Raw genomic sequence first — 19,604 nt, 5'->3', positions numbered from 1 at the left:
AAGCGGGGGAGGGGCAGAGGGAGAGGAGAGAGAGAATCTTAAGCAGGCTCCACACCCAGCATGGAGCCTGACACTGGGCTCCATCTTAAAACCCTCAGATCATGACCTTAGCTGAAATCAAGAGTCAGACATTTAACTGACTGAGCCACCCAGGCACCCTGTCTCCATGTATTTTTTGCTTTTCTCTTTTATTTTTTGGTTGACCCATTCATTGTTAGTAGCATGTTATTTAACCTTCAGGTATTTGTGCTTGTGGTTGATTTCTAATTTCATAGTGTTGTGGTCAGAAGAGATTCATGGTATGACTTCGATCTTTTTCAATTTGTTGAAACTTGTTTTGTGACCTAATGTGTGATTTATTCTGCACAATGATCCATGTGCACTTGAAAACAATATGTATTCTGCTGTTTAGGATGGAATGTTCTGAATACATCTAGTAAATCCATGTGGTCCAATGTATCGTTCAAAGCCACTGTTTCCTTGTTGATTTTCTTTTTGGATGAGCTGTCCATTGATGTAAGTGGGCCATTAAAGTCCCATACTGTTATTATATTGCTATCAATTAGTCCCTTTGTGCTTATTAATTTTTTTATATACTTGGGTGCATAAATATTTACAATTATTACATTACCTTGTTGGATTGTTTCCTTTATGATTATATTCTTTGTTTCTTGTTACAGTCTTTGTTTTAAAGTCTATTTTGCTCACTATAAGTATTGCTCCCCCAGCTTTTTTATTTCCATATGCTTCATAAATGCTTCTCCATCCCTTCACTTTCAGTCTGCGTCAATCTTTAGGTCTTAAATGAATCTCGTGTAGGCACCATAATGGTGGGTCTTGTATTTTATCTATCCTGTCACCCTATGTCTTTTGATTGGAGCATTTAGTCCACTTATATCTAAAGTAGTTATTGATAGTTATGTACTTAGTTGCCATTTTATTACTTGTTGTGTCGGGTTTGCTCAGCAAACCCTGAGACCACGAATGAAAGGATTACTCCCAACACCTTAGTAGAAGAACCGAGAGGCCTGGGGGCCAGACACTCTAGTGGTGAAAGGCCTTTAGCCAAGCTCTAGCTCTGCTTTTATTGTAAGTTTAGTAATACACCACGTGCAAGGCATGGACTTCGTGAAGTACGTGACCAGTGAAGGCACCTGCATGTAAGCATTTACTCCCTGGATTAAACCCTTGAGCCACAGTAAGAATCCAGCCACATTCAGCCAAGAAACTTCAGAGGAGGCGCAGCGTTCCGGGCACTCCCTCCTTGCTTTTCAATTAGTCTCATACAGGGAGGCATATACGGGTCAGGTTTTTTCTATCCAGACACTGTGAATCCCCACATTGTTTTATGGTTGGTAGTTTTTGTTCTTTCTTCTCTTTCTCTCTTCTCTCATGGTTAGTTGGCATTCTTTAGTGGTATACTTACATTCCTTTCCCTTTAGTTTTTATATGTGCATTACTGGTTTTTGATTTGTGGTTACCATTTGGTTTGTCTGTAACATCTTCTGTGTATAATAGTCTATATTAAGTTGATGATCACTTAAGTTTGAACCCATTCTTTGCTCCTCTCCCACACCTCCCCACATGTTAGATATACAGCGTCATACTGTACATGCTTTTATTTTGTGAGTCCCTTGACTGATTTTTACAATATACTTATTTTTCTGCTCTTGTGCTTCCTGCTTTTCTTGTTTATTACTTATGTTCTGTCCTTTCCACACAGAGTCTCCTTTAAGATTTCTTGCGGGGATGGTCTAGTGGTCATGAATTCCTTTAACCTTTATTTGTCTGAGAAACTCTTTTTCTCTTCTTCTATTCTGAATGATAGCCTTGCTGCATAGAGTATTCTCAGCTGAAGATTCTTCCATCCAGTACTTTGAATATATCATGCCACTCCCTCTGGCCTTCAGAGTTTCTGTTGAAAACCAGCTGATAGCCTTATGGGGTTTCTTTTGTTTGTAACTGTTTTCTTTTCTCTTTCTGCTTTTATTTTTTTTTAAGATTTTATTTATTTATTTGACAGAGAGAGACAGCCAGCGAGAGAGGGAACACAAGCAGGGGAAGTGGGAGAGGAAGAAGCAGGCACCCAGCGGAAGAGCCTGATATGGGGCTCGATCCCAGAACACTGGGATCATGCCCTGAGCCGAAGGCAGACGCTTAACGACTGTGCCACCCAGGCGCCCCCTCTTTCTGCTTTTAAAATGCTCCCTCTATCACTACTTTTTGGCATTTTAAAGTTATATATCTTGCTGTGGATCTCCTTGGGTTAGTTTTGTCAGGAGACCTCTGCACCTCCTGAGTCTGGATATATTTCCTTTCCCATTTGGGATGTTTACAGCTATTATTTATTCAAATAAAACTTCTTCCCCTTTTTCTCTCTTTTCCTTCTGGGATCACTAAAATTGGAATGTTAGTACATTTGATGGTGTCACTGAGTTCCATAAGTCTATTCTCATTTTGTATTATTTTTTTTCCTCTATCCTATTCAGCTCGATTCCTTTCCATTACTTGGTCCAAGTTGCCGATCCATTCTTCTGCTTCCTCTAATCTACTATTGATTCCTTCTAATGTATATTTAGTTTCAGCTATTGATTCTTCATCTCTGATTGGTTCTTGTTTATAATTTCTGTCTCATTGTTAAGGGTCTCACCAAAGTCATCAACTCTTCTCAAACCCAGTGAGTATCTTCATGATCATTACTCTAAATTCACTATCAGGCGTATTACTTATTTCTGTTTTGTTTTTATGTCTTGCTGTGATTTGTCCTGTTCTTTCATTCAGGACATATTCCTCTGTCTCCTCATTTTGTCTAACTCTGTGGTCTGTTTCTGTGTGTTAACAAAGTTAGCTACATCTCCTGCTCTTGAAAGTTATGGTCTTATGAAGAAAAGATCATTTAGTGCCCTGCATTGCAGTGTCCCCCGTTAACCAGAACCTGGCACTTGAGGAGTGTCTCCTATGTGTGTTACCTGTACCCCACTTTTCTGGCTGAGCTGCTTTTGCCTTCAGTCCAGTCATCTGCAATGGCTCTCTTTGCCTGTGATGGGCAGTGTTTGGTCCCTCTGTTGCTAGTGGGCCAGTTTGAGGCCACCTTGGGCTTGAGTTAAAACAGACCAGCCATTTGTCAGAGATGTAGTAGCACCAAACTGCAGAGTACCTTTCCTGTGTCGTCCTCTGAGAAGCTTTAATTGGTGGGTGGGATCTGCACTCAGACCAGCTGCCTTCCCTTAGCCCACTGCTGGGTCCATAGTCTGACTAGGGGGTGTGGTGATCTTTCCCCCTCTCTGAGGCAGGAGTGACTTTGGAGTTGTTTTGGACCTTGCTGGGGCTGCTTGCATACTGCCAGGCTTTTGGCACTGTTTTGGATGTGCTCTAGCCAAGAGCATATTTGAGGGTGTGGATCCGTATAGTTTGTCAGATCAGACCTGCAGTTTTGCAGGGTTTCCCTCTTTTGCAGGAGGGAAGCTGCAATCAGCCAGTACTGAGGCCAGCTGGTTTGGAGGGAGTGGATCCACAAAGTAAGTGGAGGTGGGTGCGCAGTGTTCTCAAGGTTTGCACAAGTCCTCCGGTGGAAGGGTTCTGCCAGAGGAGGACTTGCAGTGTAAGCAAATTAGGTTGGGAGTGTTGGCACTGCACTGGTTCCTGCAGATGGACAAGTACTTATGCTGAGAGGCAGGGGAGGGAAATACCACCTGCCAATCTCTATGTTCCTAGAGAAGTCTCCCGTGGAAGCCTGCCCCTCCTGCACACACTCTGAGATTAGTATAAACAAATTCCCCTCCAGTGTGACCCTGGCACTTTTCAAACTGCTGCTTCTGTGCTATATCTCCTCAAGCTGTTTCTTGTGCTGTCTCTTTAAGGACAGTGACTCCATTTTCTCTCACCTTATGGCTCCCCCAGAGTGGAGCCCAGTGATTTTTAAAGTTTAAAGTTTTAAGTCCTGCTGATTGTAAGAATTCATGAAATTTGGCCCTTCTGGTTTTCAAAGCCAAATGGTTAGGGGGATTTGTCTTCCCTGTGAGGTTTCCCTATTGTGAGATTCTGTTTCTCTCTCTACAGTATCCCTACCTCCTGTGAACAGTCCTGCAGGTCTGTTTAGCTCCCTTTTGGCTCCCCACATCGTCTCTGCCCTTCCTACCCTCTGAGATGTGGCCTCTTCCCTATATTTAGTTCTGTAGTTTGTTCTACCAAGCTTTGGGTCATTTTCTGGGTTATATTTACACTGATGTGAGTGCTATCGAGTTGTATATGTAAGATTAGGTGAGCTTAGGGTCCTCCTGCTCCCCCATCTTTTCCAGCAATCTTGTTCTTGCAGTTTTTGTGTGTGTGGATAATGGTGGGTAAAAATTCAGTATGGTATTTATATTCCACTGGATACACTTTTTTTAAGAACAATTATTTTATTTCAAAATCTCAAAAATCTGATAGATTTGAAAATTACATATTTTGTAGTGGTTTAAACTGATTAAAATATTTAGATTACTTTTTTAGAAGTGATCTTAAATGTGTTAAGGGATACAAAGTTTTCAAAAATTCCTTTAGGGCCTATCTGAGCAAAAATGTTTGAAGACCACAGAGCTAAAGAACTAGAGAGCTTGGAAAAGCATGATGGACCCATCTCCTGGTAATTGCATTTTATCTGGATATCTAAAATAATGATGATTCATTATAGACTGATCATTGAAAAGTGGGTGGATAAGCAGTCATTTCAAATAGCAGTTACCATAGGCAACCAAAAGCTACAGTTGACATTAATTACATTTAAATTCATCCTTTGATAAATGCTATTCTTTGAGATTAAGGGTGATAGGCCTCACAAATTAGAACACCTTGACATAATTATGTTTCCTGTGGGGCGTGGTGGTGGGTAGCCAATAATTAGAATTTTCTACAGAGGTCAAGAAATGTCAACGAATAGACTTAACATGCCTCAGAACTGCCCATTTTATCATCTCTGCTGTTTCTTCCAATGTGATCAGAACAGTGTGTGGCCTTGGCCTTCAAGTGGAGTTGAGCATGTACATAAGAAGATTATAGTTTATGTGAATACAGTTGCTTATAAAGATGGTGTCTGTTGCTTCTTATTGAAAAACTGATGTGTACAAAGAACAGTAAAGGTAGAGGAGAAATAAGTTTTATTTTCAACTCTAAATTTTTAAACAATTGAATTTTGATATACAACTGTATATACATTTAATCTTCAACATCTTAAAATGCATCACAAAAGAAATAATAGCTCTTCCATTCTCCCCCCCCCCACTATAAAGTATAAGAATCAGTTAACTGCCTTTGAAGAGACATTACTGTGAATTAACAGAGTATAGGCAACAAGTATAAAACTTAAAATACTGTGAAGACCTTGAATATTGATTTGAAGTGTTCCAGAAAGGGAGATTATAATTAATATTTTGTTAGGAGTTGCAAACTCAAATGTCTAAAGGGACCCAGAGGGAAACCAAAGTGAGTGAAGCAGTTTGGACAGGTGGGGACTTCGGCTGCTGATAGGCATTATAGCTCTGTCTGGAAAGGGCCACTTGGTTACCAGACCTGGTATTTCAAGAGAAGCTGGAAATCAGATTTTTCTGTAAAATCTGATTTTTTATTTAAGTTTTGCCAGTGAATTCAAACTATTTAAGACAATGTATGAGCCAAATAAAACACATCTTCGTGCTGAATTTGGCCCGTAGTCTGCCACTTAATCATTTTTTCTTTATCACTCTTTTAAACTCTTTATTTGAAATGTACGTTTTTGTTAAGCAGTTTCTAGGAGTTAATTGAAGTTTTCCAGAATTCTAACTATAACTTATGTCAAAGCAAACTCATAAAAAATTCTTTAGGGAATGAGATCAATAATTTCTCAGGTAGTAATTAAGGGCAACCACATGATTAACCTCATTGAGCTCAATTCTGTAGAAGCTTATATTTCTTAATTCACTTTTGGCCTATAATTACAAATTTCTTGGGAACATTAGGAAACTCTTCTGAATTGACTTCAGGTTAAACTTGTCGTAGAATCTCTCTAGCCTGCATCTGATTATTTTGTTAGTAATTAAAAAAACTTTAATGCTCAGAATTTAAAGAACCTGTGAATAAGTGGTCTATCTTAAAAGAAGTGAACTGGCCTTACTAAATTGGACTTGATTGAAATTATTTTAGGCATTTCTAACCTTGTGTAGTATGAAAGAAAAACATGACATGAATTCTTGACATTGAATTACCTTACACCAAATGCTGAATATAATTTCTCACTTCAGTATTTTATTTGCTATAACCTTATATTATAGGATTTTGGTTAAAATAATAAAATTGGAGTATACGAACATTGTTTAGTTTTGTTTTTACTGTCTTGTTGAGACAACAGATGAGGCCTATATGTTAGAAGTGTGTATAAGGATATAGAGAAGAAGTTGACTGTAGCACATGGACCCTTGGTGTAGGGAAAATTTTCTCCTGATGAATGCTTATTCTTTTTCCCAGACTCCACCTGCCAAGAGCAAATTAGTCAATTGTTTCTCTCTGCTTTCCCAACATATTAAAACCAATTTCAAATAAATCTTGTTTGCTACCCAGTCACTTAGATGATATATTGATAATTAAGTTGGACTTATTAACTAGCCGTAAATTTCTCTTTGGAGATGACATATCTATGCTTCCATATTTCACTGGAACACAATATTATGAAAAAAAAATAGCATGTTCTCACTAGAGGTAGAGAAGAATAGGAAATTCTACTTGATACTATGATGCAGTCCAGCAAGTATTTGCTGATTAGACCATGATTCTTTTCAGTCACTGTTTGGAAGCCGTGTCCTGGTCAGGTGATGTAGATAGAAATATCTATGAATCGGGATATCCAGAGAAGCTTACATCTTTTTTTTTTTTTTTTTTTTGAGAGAGAGAGCACACGCATTAACATGGGGGGAGTGGCACATGGAACTGGGGAGAGAGAATCCCATGACTCTGAGATCATGACCAGAGCCAAAATCAAGAGTCAGATGCTTAACCTATTGAGCCCCCCATGCGTCCCTCAGAGGAGCTTACATCTTAAAAAGTCCTATTAGTAAAGAAAAGTGTACTCGGATACCAGTAAGAAAAGCAAAGTAGGGCCTTGATAAATGAGAATGACTTTGACAATGGAGTGTGTTCTGATGAGGAATTGAGAAATTATTTTATTTAAACTAGCTCTTTCTTCTGTAGTTCTTAATAGTCTACCAGTGTGACCTTCCTGATTTTGATAATTGTACTGTGGTTATATGAGATGTTGACATTAAGGGAAACTGAATGAGGGATATATGAAAACTTTACATGATTATTTTTTATAATGAAATAAAATTTACATAACATGTAATTAGCCCTATGAAGTGTACAATTTGATGATATTTAGTATATTCACAATGTTTTATGACCATCATCTACTTCCAGTAGCTTGTCATCATTTCTAAAGGGAACCCTGTACCCATTAAACAATCATTTTCCTTTTTCCCCTTCCCCCAGCCCTTGGCAACTGCTAATCTGTTTCCCTTCCCTATTGTTGGTATTTCATCTAAATGAAATCATACAGGGTGTGACCTTTTGTGTCTGGCTTCTTTCACATAGCATAATGTTTTAAGGGTTCATCCGTGTTGTACCATGTATCAGTACTTCAGGGTTTTTTTGTGTTTGGCTATAAAATATTTTTATGAATGGCATTTTGTTTTTCCATTCATCCATTGGTGGACATTTGGGTTATTTCCAGTTTTGGGCTATGGTGAATAGTGCTGCTAAGAGTATTTGTGTACAGGTATTGTTTGAATACCTGTTTTCAGTTGTTTTGGGTATATACGTAAGTGTAGAAATACATGGTCATGTGGTAATTCTATGTTTAACTTTTTGAAGAACTGCCAAACTGTTTTCCATAACCAATGCACCATTTTATACTCCCAGCAGCAGTGTACAAGATTTCATATTTCTTCACGTTCTCCCCAACACTTACTATTTTTTGGCTTTTGATTATTGCCATCCTAGTGACTGTGAAGTGGTTTCTCATTATGGTCTTCCTTTATAATTCCTTAATGACTAACAATGTTGAGCATCTTTTGATGTGCTTAGGAGCCATTTGTGTATGCTCTTAAGAGAAATATCTAGTCCTTTACCCATTTTTTAATTAGGTTGTTTTTATTGTTGACTTGTGAAGGTTTGTATATAGATACTAGGCCTTTATCAGAGATAAGATATTTGCAAATATGTTTTCCCATTCTATGGAATTGTCTTTTTACTTCAATGATAGTATGCTGTGATATACAAAAGTTTTTAATTTTGATGAACATAATTCATCTGTTTTTTCTTTTGTTGAATATTCTTTTGTTGTTATATCTAAAAATCCATTTTCAAATCCAAGGTCATGAAGATTTTACCGTATGTTTTCATTCAAGAGTTTTATAGTTCTAGCCCTTTGATCCATTTCAAGTTAGTTTTTGATACATGGTTTGAGGCAAGATTCTAAATTTATTCTTTTCTTTGGCTCAAAATGTTAGAATTAACATTCATAAGACATAATCATCATCCTTCTTCATTGTCTTGGAAAAAACATCTATGATAATATTAAATCATTTTTTCTTATACTTAAAGTATCGAAGACAAATATTAGAGCTAAAACTAAAATTCTCAGGAGAAAGCATATGGGTAAATCTATATGAACTTGGATTTTGAAATGGATTCTTAGATATGACAGCATAAGAACAACAACAAAAAATAAATGAACAGGATTCATGAAAATTAAAAACGTCTGTACATCACAGGACTCTATCAAGAAAGTGAAAAGGCAATGTGCAGAATGTGAGATCTTGCACAACTCAAAAATAAAACATTTTATTTAATAATCTAACTTAAAAATAGGCAAAGGATTTGAGTGGACATTTCTCCAGAGATGTACAAATGGCCACAAACACTTAAAACATACTCAACATCATTAGCCATCAGGAAAATACAAATCAAAACCATGAGACACACACCCTCTAGGATAACTATAATAAAACAAAGGGACAATAAATAATAAGTGTTGACAAAGGAATGGAGATGTTGGAACCCTCTGACATTGCTAGTTAACATAATATGGTGATGCCACTTTAAAATATAGTTTGACAGTTCCTGAGAAGGTTAAACATACAGTTAACATGTGACCCAGCAATTCTTAGATATATACCCAAAAGAAATGAAAACATATGTCCACATAAAAGCTTGTACATGAGTATTCATAGCACCATTTTTATACTAGCCAAGAGTGGAAACAAGCCAAATGTCCATCAACAGATAAATGAATAAACAAAAAGTATAGCCATATAGTGAAATATTATTCAGCTATTAAAAGAACTGAAGTACTGACACATGCTATAACATGGATGAACCTGAAATTATATTCTAAGTGGAAAAAAAAAGACATAAAAGGCTATATATTATATGATTCCATTTATATGTAATGTCCAGAATAGGGAAATCCATAGATATAGAAAGCAAATAGTTGCCAAGGCTAGAGGGAGGGAAGAATGGGAAATGAGTAATGGATACAGGGTTTCTTTTGGGGTAAAGAAATTTTTTCTGTCGATAATGGTGATGGTTGCAAACTGTGACTGTACTAAAAAGCATTAAATTGTATACTTTGAAAGAGTGAATTTTATGGTATGAGAAACATCTCAACAAAAATCAATAAATTTTAAAATTATCTTGCAGGCACCTATTTTTCTATTTTAAAACAATGCTTATTTGATATTTGCCTTAAGGAAATTCTACATATTTTTTTTTTAGGAATTTATCATGGCATCCTGCATTGACCACTAAAAGTAAAATGCGAATTCCACATTCTCACGCGTTTATTGATCTGACTACAGATTTTACAGCAGGTAAGTTGCACATAAATGTAAAATATTTCTTTTGAAGGGCCAAAGAATTACAAGATTTTATTTATTCTTTTCTTAGTAATCATTTCCTATTGAATTGAGTGTTAAAACCAAAATGTTAGAAGGTTATAAGGATGTCAGTGATATTAGATACACATTAAAAGTACTGGATATAGGGACACCTGGGTAGCTCAGTCGGTTAAGCGTCTGCCTTAGGCTCAGGTCATGATCCCAGGGTCCTGGAATTGAGCCCCAAGTCTGGCTGCCTGCTCAGTGGGGAGCCTGCTTCTTCTCTGCCCATCCTCCTATTCTCTCTCTCTCTCTTTCTCTCTCAGATAAAATCTTTAAAAAAAAAAAAACGTACTGGATATAATAAATAAACCTTTAGTTGCTTTTGTTGTTTGTTAACCACATCAAAATTTGGATTCTCCTCTTATGAATTTATGATAGTTTAGACACCTGTTGCCTGATGTTTCTTTCCCTTTCCATTTAAAAATTGACTAATAGATGCTATAAATTTAATTGTAAGAAAAATATTTAGCTTATAATTTAAAATTTTCAAAGGCTTTTTACAACTTCGTACTATGGAAAATTCTAAACATAGAAAAGTAGAATAGCATATCATACTAATTATCACTTAGCTTCAACAGTTATCAACATATGGCCCATCTTATTTCATTGGTACAACCATCGACAAGCCCCTCCTGCCCCAGATAGTTTGAAATCCCAAACATTGTATCATTTCATTTATAAATATTTTAATCTGTGTCTCTAAATGATAAAGACTTTTTTATTTTTAATGACCGAAAGAGTGTTTTCATATCTAAAAAAAATTTAACAGTAGTTTCTTAATATCATCAAGTATTTATTCACTATTGAAAGTGCCCCAATTATCTCCTAAATGTTTTTATCAAATCAAGAGCTAAGCAAGGTACATACATATATTTTAAAAAGCATTATCTGGGGGCACCTGGGTGGCTCAGTCAGTTAAGCTTCTGCCTTCTGCTTGGGTCATGATCCCAGGATCCCAGGATCGAACCACACATCTGGCTCCCTGTTCAGCAGAGAGCCAGCTTCTCCCTCTCCCTTTGCCCCTCCCCCCCACTCGTGTACATGCCCCCCCCATCTCAAATAAGTAAAAATCTTTTAAAAAGATAAAATAATAAAATAAAAATAAAAAAACATTATCTGTATTATAGAATGTCTCAAACTCTGGATTTTGCCATTTCTATCCCCATGGTGTTAGCATGTGACTCTGTCCCCTGTATTTCTTCTAAACCAATAGTTAAATTTGAAGCCTTGATCAGAATTAGCCTTTTTTTTTATGTCAAGAATACTTCTCGGTATTGCTGTTTGTTTCAGTTCATTAGGAGACACGTGATGTAAATTCTGTCTCTTTTGTGATGTTAAGATTGATCAGTAGTTTCAGTTTTCCTCAGCTTGGACCATTCATTATAATGATGTCCTAGTGGTTTTAGCTGCTATTGATATTTATGGTCATGTCCATTATTTCAATAGGAGTTACAAAATTGTGGCACCCTAAATCTATCATTCGTCTGTATATGTTATTATCTGGAATTTTCTATTTAATAAAAAAGACAATTTCCGTCATTATCTCTTTAGTCACCTGAAGTATAGTTCAGACAGGCAGGTTAAGTGCTGGATTTTTGTTCCTCCTCCCTGTTTTTTTTCCAGTTATTCTTAATGTGGTCAAATACTTCTGAAATTTGCCATCTTAACCATTTTTAGGTGTGCAGTTCTGTAGTATTAAATACATTCATAATGTTGACCTACCATGTAACTCTTCGTTTTATAAAACTGAAACTGTACACCCATTAAATAATAACTTCTCATTCCCTTTCCCCAGCCTCTAGCAACCCCTATTCTGTGTTCTGGCTCTGATTTTGACTACTCTGAGTAATTCAAATAAGTGAAATCATGACAGTATTTGTTATTTTGTGACTGACTGACTTCACTTAACATGATGTCCTCAGAGTTCATCCATGTTATAACATGTCACAATTCCCTCCCTCTTTAAAGCTGAATAATACTTCATTGTATGTATCCCACATTTGTTTATCCATTCATCTATTCATGGACTCTTAGGTTACTTCCACATTTTAGCTGTTGTGAATAATACTGCTATGAACATGGATGCACAAATGTCTCTTAGAAATCCTGCTTTCAATTTTTTGGAAGTGGAATTTCAGGATGGTATGGTAATTCTTTTTTTTTTTTTTTTTTAATATCTTGAGGAACCACCATTATAGCAGCTACACCATTTTGCATTCCTACCAATAGTGCACACGGGTTCTCCTTGTACTTGCCAACATTTGTTATATTCTGATTTTTTTTTTCATAGTAGCCCTCCTAATGAGTGTAAGGTGGTATCTCATTGTAGTTTTGATTTGCATTTCTTTAATGATCTTGGGACACCTGGGTGACTCAGGCGGTTAAGCGTCCGACTCTTGCTTTTGCCTCAGGTCATGGTCTTAGGGTCTTGGGATCGATGGGCTCCCCACTCAGGGGGAGTCTGCCCAAGGATTCTCTACCCCCCCAAATAAATCTTTAAGCAAAAATAATGTCAAACATCTTTTCTTGTGTTTATTGGCCATTTGCATATCTCCTTGGTAAGAATGTTTATTCAAGTCCTTTGCCCATTTTTTAATTGTTTTTTTTTTTTGGTGATGTTGAGTTTGAGTTATTCTCTATTCAGAATATTTCTTCCTCATCAGTAATACGATTTGCAAATATTTTCTCTCATTTTGGGGATGCTTTTTTACTCTGTTGATAGTGTTTTTGGATGCAGCAATGTCTTTTTAGTTTTTAAGTCCATTTTGTCTGTTGTTTCTTTGTTGCCTGTGCCTTTGATGTCTATCTAAGAAATCGTTGCCAAGTCCAGTGTCATGAAGCTTTTACCCTATAAAGAGTTTTATACTTCTGTCCCTTACGTTTAGGGCTTGATCTATTTTGTGTTAACTTTTGTATATGGTGTTAGATAAGAGTCTAGCCTCATTCTTTTGCATGGATACCCAGTTTTCCCAGCACCAGTCATTGAAAAGACTTGTTATTTCCCCACTAAATGGTCTTGGCACCCTTGTCAAAAGTCATTTGACAATATATAGAAGGACTTATTTCTGGGCTCTTTATCTGTTCTACTGATCTATACATTTGTCTTTATGCTAATGCCACACTCTTGATTATTATAACTATTAAATTTTGAAATTAGAACTGTGAGTCCTTCAACTTTGTTCTTTTTTAAAATTATTTTGGCTATTTGGGTCCTTTGAGATTCTATATGAATTTTAAAATGGATTTTTCTGTTTCTGCAAAAAATACCCTTGGGATTTTGATAAGGATTGTTCTGAATCTGTAGATCACTTTGGGTAATATTGACATCTTAACCATATTGTCTTCCAGTCAATGAACATGGATTATGTTTCCATTTATTTATGTTTTTTAATGATTTCTTTCAGCAGTGTTTTTTAGTTTTCACTTTACAAGTGTTTCACCTCCTTGGTTAATTCCTAAGTATTTTATTCTTTTAATTCTGTTGTTAATGATGTTGTTTTCTTAATTTCCTTTTTAGATTTTTCATTATCAGTGTGTAGAAATGCAATCAATTTCTGTGTGTTAATTTTGCATCCTGCTATTTTGCTGAATTCATTTATTCTGACACTTTTTTTGTGGAATCTGTAGGGTTTTCTACAAATAAACTCATACTGTCTATATGTAGAGATGATTTTACTTCCTCCTTTCTAATTGTTTACCTTATACTTCTTTCTCCTCTTCATCCCATTTTTACCAGTGAAGAAATTCTCTTTGAATAGTCTTTCTAAAGTTAACTTAAAATACATGGGGAAATATTAAAAATTGTTATTGTTAGTATTGTGTTTTTCAAAACATTATTTCTGCCTTTAAATTCATTTCAGCAAAGTTATTGAATACCTGCTCCATGCAAAGCCCTCTACTCTTTATTATGTGAAATACAAGGATGACAAGAAATGCTTGCAGTCCTCAAAGAGCATTTAGTTTAGTAAGAGAGTCTTATGAGTCTAACTATATTATGTGTCAGAATAAAATAATTACATATTATTTTATGTATATAAATATATAAGCATATAAATAAATATAAAATAATTACATATTAATTACAAACTGCTGTATAATAACAAGAGAGATAATAGGAAGAAACAGACGGCCCCACTGTTCTTGGGACTAGAGTCCTACACAGTTGAGCTAGGAATTTGGCCAATGAAAAAGTAAGTTACATGCTTTTCATTATCCATCATATACTCTATGCTCATTCTTTAGGAAATATAAAGCTTTTCTAAGCAATTAGTTCTAGAAGAAATTCTTGTTGTAAGTGCGACTTCCTATGTGAGACAAGATATTTAATGTAGTAATTGAGTTGCCCATGACAAATATTTTTTAAACATTTTTATTAGATTTTTTTTATAATTACCACAACTGTGGCTTTTAATTACTTTTATCCATTGTATGGTTGTAACATGGTTTATTTAATCCTTTTTCTTTTGTACACTAGTTTCTAGTTTTTTACTTTGTTTTTTATTCTAAATGGAGCTCTGCTGCCTTATCTTGTGTACATCTCTCAAAAGTTCCTCAAGGAGTGGTCCTGGAAGAAAAATAACCTGGTTAAACAAGTATAAGGATTTTTAAGGTGAAACATTGCCACATTGCCTCTATGCAAGTGCTTATTTCTCCCACCTTTGCCAAAACTTGGGTATTACTTTTTAAAAATTTACTACTATTTGATAGGTGAAAAAAATATTTCATTATAACTTTAACGTCCATTTCTCAAATTAGTATTGAAATAGAATTTTTCTTTTTCATATGTTAGTTTCATACGTGTATTGCCTTATGTATTGCTGACAGTTGCCTGTTATTTAAGGCTGTCTTTCGATAATTAAAAACTAAAAATGACATGAAACTAAATGAAAATTAAAACTAAACATGAAGGGGCACCTGGGTGACTCAGTTGATTAGGTGTCTGCCTTTGGCTTAGGTCATGATCTTGGAGTCTTGAGAATGCCCCACATCAGGCTCCCTGCCCAGCAGGGAGTCGGCTTCACCCTCTCTGTCTGGCCCTCCCCCCACTTGTGCTCTCTCTCTATCTCTCTCAAATAAATGAATAAAATCTTAAAAAAAAAAAAAACCTAAAACTAAACATGAAAACTTGGGGTATGTGGGAGGCCCAATCAGTTAAGCATCTGACTCTTGATTTCTGCTCAGGGTCATGAGATCAAGCCCCACATCAGACTGTACACTTGGCGTGGAACCTGCTTAAGACTCTCTCTCTCCTTCTCCCCCCACCTCCACTTGCACTCTCTCTCTCTAAAAGAAAAGAAAAAAAAAAAACTAAACATGAAAATTAAAAGCATAACATTAAAACCCAACTTAATGAAAGCAGTTCTATAGGGAAGCCAAGTCAGTAGAACCCATGATCTGGCCTAGACCGAGGACCAGTCCTTTTAATGTTAAAAGAGCCACATGTCCCAAGTCATTCACCTGTAAATATCCTCTTTCTCAACCGGACTTTTGATACAGGTTCTATTTTATAACAAGAACCTGGATTCTGGTATTTGTTTTTATTTTTGAAGGCACGTATCTTTTCCTTAGTTACCAAATGGGGTAAATAGATGATAAGATGGTTTTTCTTCTATAGGAATAAAGGAATGTAACAGAGTCTACTCTAGGTGATGTGCAGTCATTTCTGCTGTATCTGGAGGGGTGGGCTAAGATACTAAGAGTATTTTCTTAAGGTGGATTATTGAGGAAAATGAGATGATCAGAATAATGTGTTAAGAAATACAGAATATTTTGAGGTAGTAAAGAACTGGAAAACTTGAAGACTATTTAGAAAATGGTAGCACATATGAGTCAGTTGCCAGTGTTTGTGTAAGTCCCTTGATTGATAGAATAACAGAGTTTTAAGCCAAAGTAGAGAATTTAGGGGTAGGAAAAAAGATGGCAGAGGAGTAGGGGTCCCTTTTACAGCTTGTCCCCTGAGTCGTGCTAGAGAGGTACCAGGCCATCCTGAATACCCACGAAGTCAGCCTGAGATGCAGGAAGATACATCTGGATCTCTACAAATGAACATCTCCGGTGCTGAGTATTGAGGTACAAAGTGGGGAGCCGTGAATCCGCGCACAGATATCAGAAGATAAACGGAAGGGGGAGGGAGCCGCTGCACTCGGGTGCCGGGAAGCTGTAGCCACCCGCACGGGGAAGAGGGCAGACTCATGGAGGGGCACCTGTGAGAGAGCAGACTGAGACCATGAGCCGTGGAACACGCACGACCAGACTGAAATCGGAGCTCCGGAGCGCTCACTGGAACCAGACTGATACTGGGAGCTCGGGAGTGCACACGAGTCCAGCCTGAAAACCAGCACTCCAGATCCCGCGGGAACCACACTGAAACAGAGAGCTCGGGAGCGAGCGCAGGAACCAGGGCAGCTGGCTGTGTTAGAAGCACAAAGGACAGAGACGTGCCGGCCCTGGAAGTGAGGGCTGGGACACCGGCTGTGGGGCGCACAACCCGGGACGCTGCAGGGTTTTTGGCAGTACCGACAGAAACAGAGTTAAAGTGGCCAGGAGAGCTCAGTGGAGAGCAGATTGCGATCTCTCTATTCTGAGACAGAGGCTAGGATGCGGCCACTGCTGCTCTGACTCTCAGAAGAGTCACAGAAAACCGCCAGGGAAAGCCGCCAGAGAACAAAAGCCCGGAAATACCAGCTCACATTGTGCCCATTCCCATCCACTCTCACAGGGGACAGGGCGACTCTACCCAAACAGGGTTGCCTGAGTATCAGGCCCCTCCCCCTGAAGGCAGGCTGAAAAGTCAAGAAGCCCACATCCCTAAGGTCCCTATAAAACAAGTGCACACTGCCTGGGTCCTGGTCAGTAATTTGGGCTCTGGGCAACCCTGCAACCTCTCCTCATCAGAATGACGAGGAGGAGAAATCCTCCCCAGGAAAGAAAAGAGAATGAGTCTGTGGCCTTTTCCACAGAACTGAAGGATATGGATATAACCAAATTGTCAGAAATGGAGTTCAGAGTAACAATGGTCAAGATGATGTGTAGGCTTGAAAAAAATATTAACAAAAATATTAACGAGAATATAGATTCTCTAAGGGCAGAAATGAGAGTGAATCTGGCAGAAATGAAAAANATGACGAGGAGGAGAAATCCTCCCCAGGAAAGAAAAGAGAATGAGTCTGTGGCCTTTTCCACAGAACTGATGGATATGGATATAACCAAATTGTCAGAAATGGAGTTCAGAGTAACAATGGTCAAGATGATGTGTAGGCTTGAAAAAAATATTAACAAAAATATTAACGAGAATATAGATTCTCTAAGGGCAGAAATGACAGCAAATCTGGCAGAAATTAAAAATGCTATGAATCAAATGCAGTCAAAACTAGATGCTCTGACGGCCAGGGTAAATGAGGCAGAAGAACGAATTAGTGAACTGGAGGATGGGATGGTGGAAGAGAAAGAGCCAACAGAAACTTGGCTCAAAAAAATCCAATCTCAAGAATGTAGATTACGGGAGATTACTGACTCAATGAAACGTTGCAATGTCAGAATCATCGGCATCCCCGAGGGGTTGGAGAAGGAGAGAGGTTTAGAAGAGATAATTGAACAAATTGTACCTAAAAACTTCCCTAATCTGGCAAAGGAAACAAGCATTCATGTCCAAGAGGCAGAGAGGACCCTTCCCAAGGTCAACCATGGCAAACCTACACCACGTCACGTCATAGTACAATTCGCAAATATTAGATCCAAGGATACAGTATTGAAAGCGGCNGAGGCAGAGAGGACCCTTCCCAAGGTCAACCACGACAAACCTACGCCACATCACGTCATAGTGCAATTCGCAAATATTAGATCCAAGGATACAGTATTGAAAGCGGCCAGGGCAAAGAAATTTCTCACGTACCAAGGCAAAGGTATNAGGAAAAATATCAGTATAACGTCAGACCTGTCTACACAAACCTGGAAAGAGAGGAAGGATTGGCAGGGTATTTTTAAAGCTCTATCTGAGAAGAACACGCAGCCAAGAATCCTTTATCCAGCAAGGCTGTCGTTCAGAATTGATGGAGAGATAAGGACCTTCCAGATCGGCAGAAACTGACTGAATTCGTAACCACAAAACCAGCCCTACAAGATATCTTAAGGGGGGTTCTATAAAAGTAACAAGGCTCCAGGAGTGATATAGAACAGAAATTTGCAATTTATAGAAACAAAGACTTCACAGGCAACATGACGTCATTAAAATCATCTCTCTCAATAATAACTCTCAATGTGAATAGCCTAAATGCTCCCATAAAATGCCACAGGGTTGCAGATTGGATAAAAAGACATGACCCATCCATTTGCTGTCTACAAGAGACTCATTTTGAACCCAAAGATGCATTCNTCCTCAAGATACATCCAGACTGAAAGTGAAGGGATGGAATACCATTTTCCATGCCAATGGACGTCAAAAGAAAGCTGGGGTAGCAATTCTCATATCAGAGAGATTAGATTATAAACTAAACACTGTAGTTATAGATACAAAAGGACACTATATTATTCTTAAAGGACGTATCCAACAAGTGGATATGACAGTTATAAATATCTGTGCCCCCAAAGGGGAGCAACTAGATACAGAAGCCAACTCCTAACCAGAATAAAGAGACATATAGATGATAATACGTTAATAGTAGGGGACCTCAACACTCCACTATCAGCAATAGACAGATCACCTAAGCAGAAAATCAGCAAAGAATCAAAGGCTTTGAATGCCATACTCGACGAGTTGGACCNCAAGAGCTTTGAATTACATACTAGACCAGATGGACCTCATAGATATATACAGAACACTACACCCCAGAACAACAGAATACTCATCCCTTTCGAATGCACATGGAACTTTCTCCAGAATAGACTATATACTGGGTCACAAAACAGGTCTCAACCAATACCAAGAGACAGATTATTCCCTGCATGTTCTCAGACCACAGTGCTTTGAAACTGGAACTCAATCAAATGAAAAATTTGGAAGAAACTCAAACACTTGGAAACTAAGAACCATCCTGCTCAAGAACCAGGAAATTAAGAATCAATTTAAACAATTTATGGAGACCAACGAGAATGAAAACACAATGGTCCAAAACCTATGGGATACTGCAAAGGCAGTCCTAAGGGGGAAATACATAGCCATCCAAGCCTCACTCAAAAGAATAGAAAAATCTAAAATGCAGTTTTTATATTCTCACCTCAAGAAGCTGGAGCTCGAACAGAAGAACAGGCCTAACCCACACACAAGAAAACAGTTCATCAAGATTAGAGCAGAGATCAATGAATAAGAAACCAGGAGCACACCTCCGCTGGGAGCCTGTTTCTTCCTTTCCCACTACCCTGCTGTGTTCCCTCTCTCGCTGGCTGTCTCTCTGTCACATAAATAAATAAATAAAAATCTTTAAAAAAAAGAAAGAAAGAAAAAAGAAACCAGGAGCACAGTAGAGCAGATCAACAGTACTAGAAGCTTGTTCTTTGAACGAATAAATGAGATCGATAAGGCACTGGCCAGACTTAATCAAAAGAGTAGAGAAAGGACCCAAATTAATAAAATTATGAATGAAAGGGGAGAGATCACAACCAACACCAATGAAACAGGAAGGATCCTTAGAAACTTTTATCAACAGCTTTATGCCAATAAATTAA

The 19,604-nt window shown here is 37.6% G+C and overlaps 1 protein-coding gene across 1 annotated transcript in view; it reads left to right on the top strand.

Moving 5' to 3' along the window:
- Positions 1 to 19,604, top strand: part of ITFG1 (integrin alpha FG-GAP repeat containing 1) — a 306,253-nt gene that overhangs the window by 23,251 nt on the left and 263,398 nt on the right. Inside the window, exon 6 of the mRNA XM_034638036.1 lies at positions 9,781 to 9,875. Coding sequence (XP_034493927.1) covers positions 9,781 to 9,875 — 95 coding nt within the window. The remainder of the gene's footprint in view (positions 1 to 9,780; positions 9,876 to 19,604) is intronic.

The sequence above is a fragment of the Ailuropoda melanoleuca genome, chromosome 12 (genome assembly GCF_002007445.2).
Source record: "Ailuropoda melanoleuca isolate Jingjing chromosome 12, ASM200744v2, whole genome shotgun sequence".
In the NCBI taxonomy this organism is placed as follows: Eukaryota; Metazoa; Chordata; class Mammalia; order Carnivora; family Ursidae; genus Ailuropoda; species Ailuropoda melanoleuca.
Note: the sequence above shows the minus strand (reverse complement) of the source record. Positions and strands in the feature narration are given on the sequence as shown.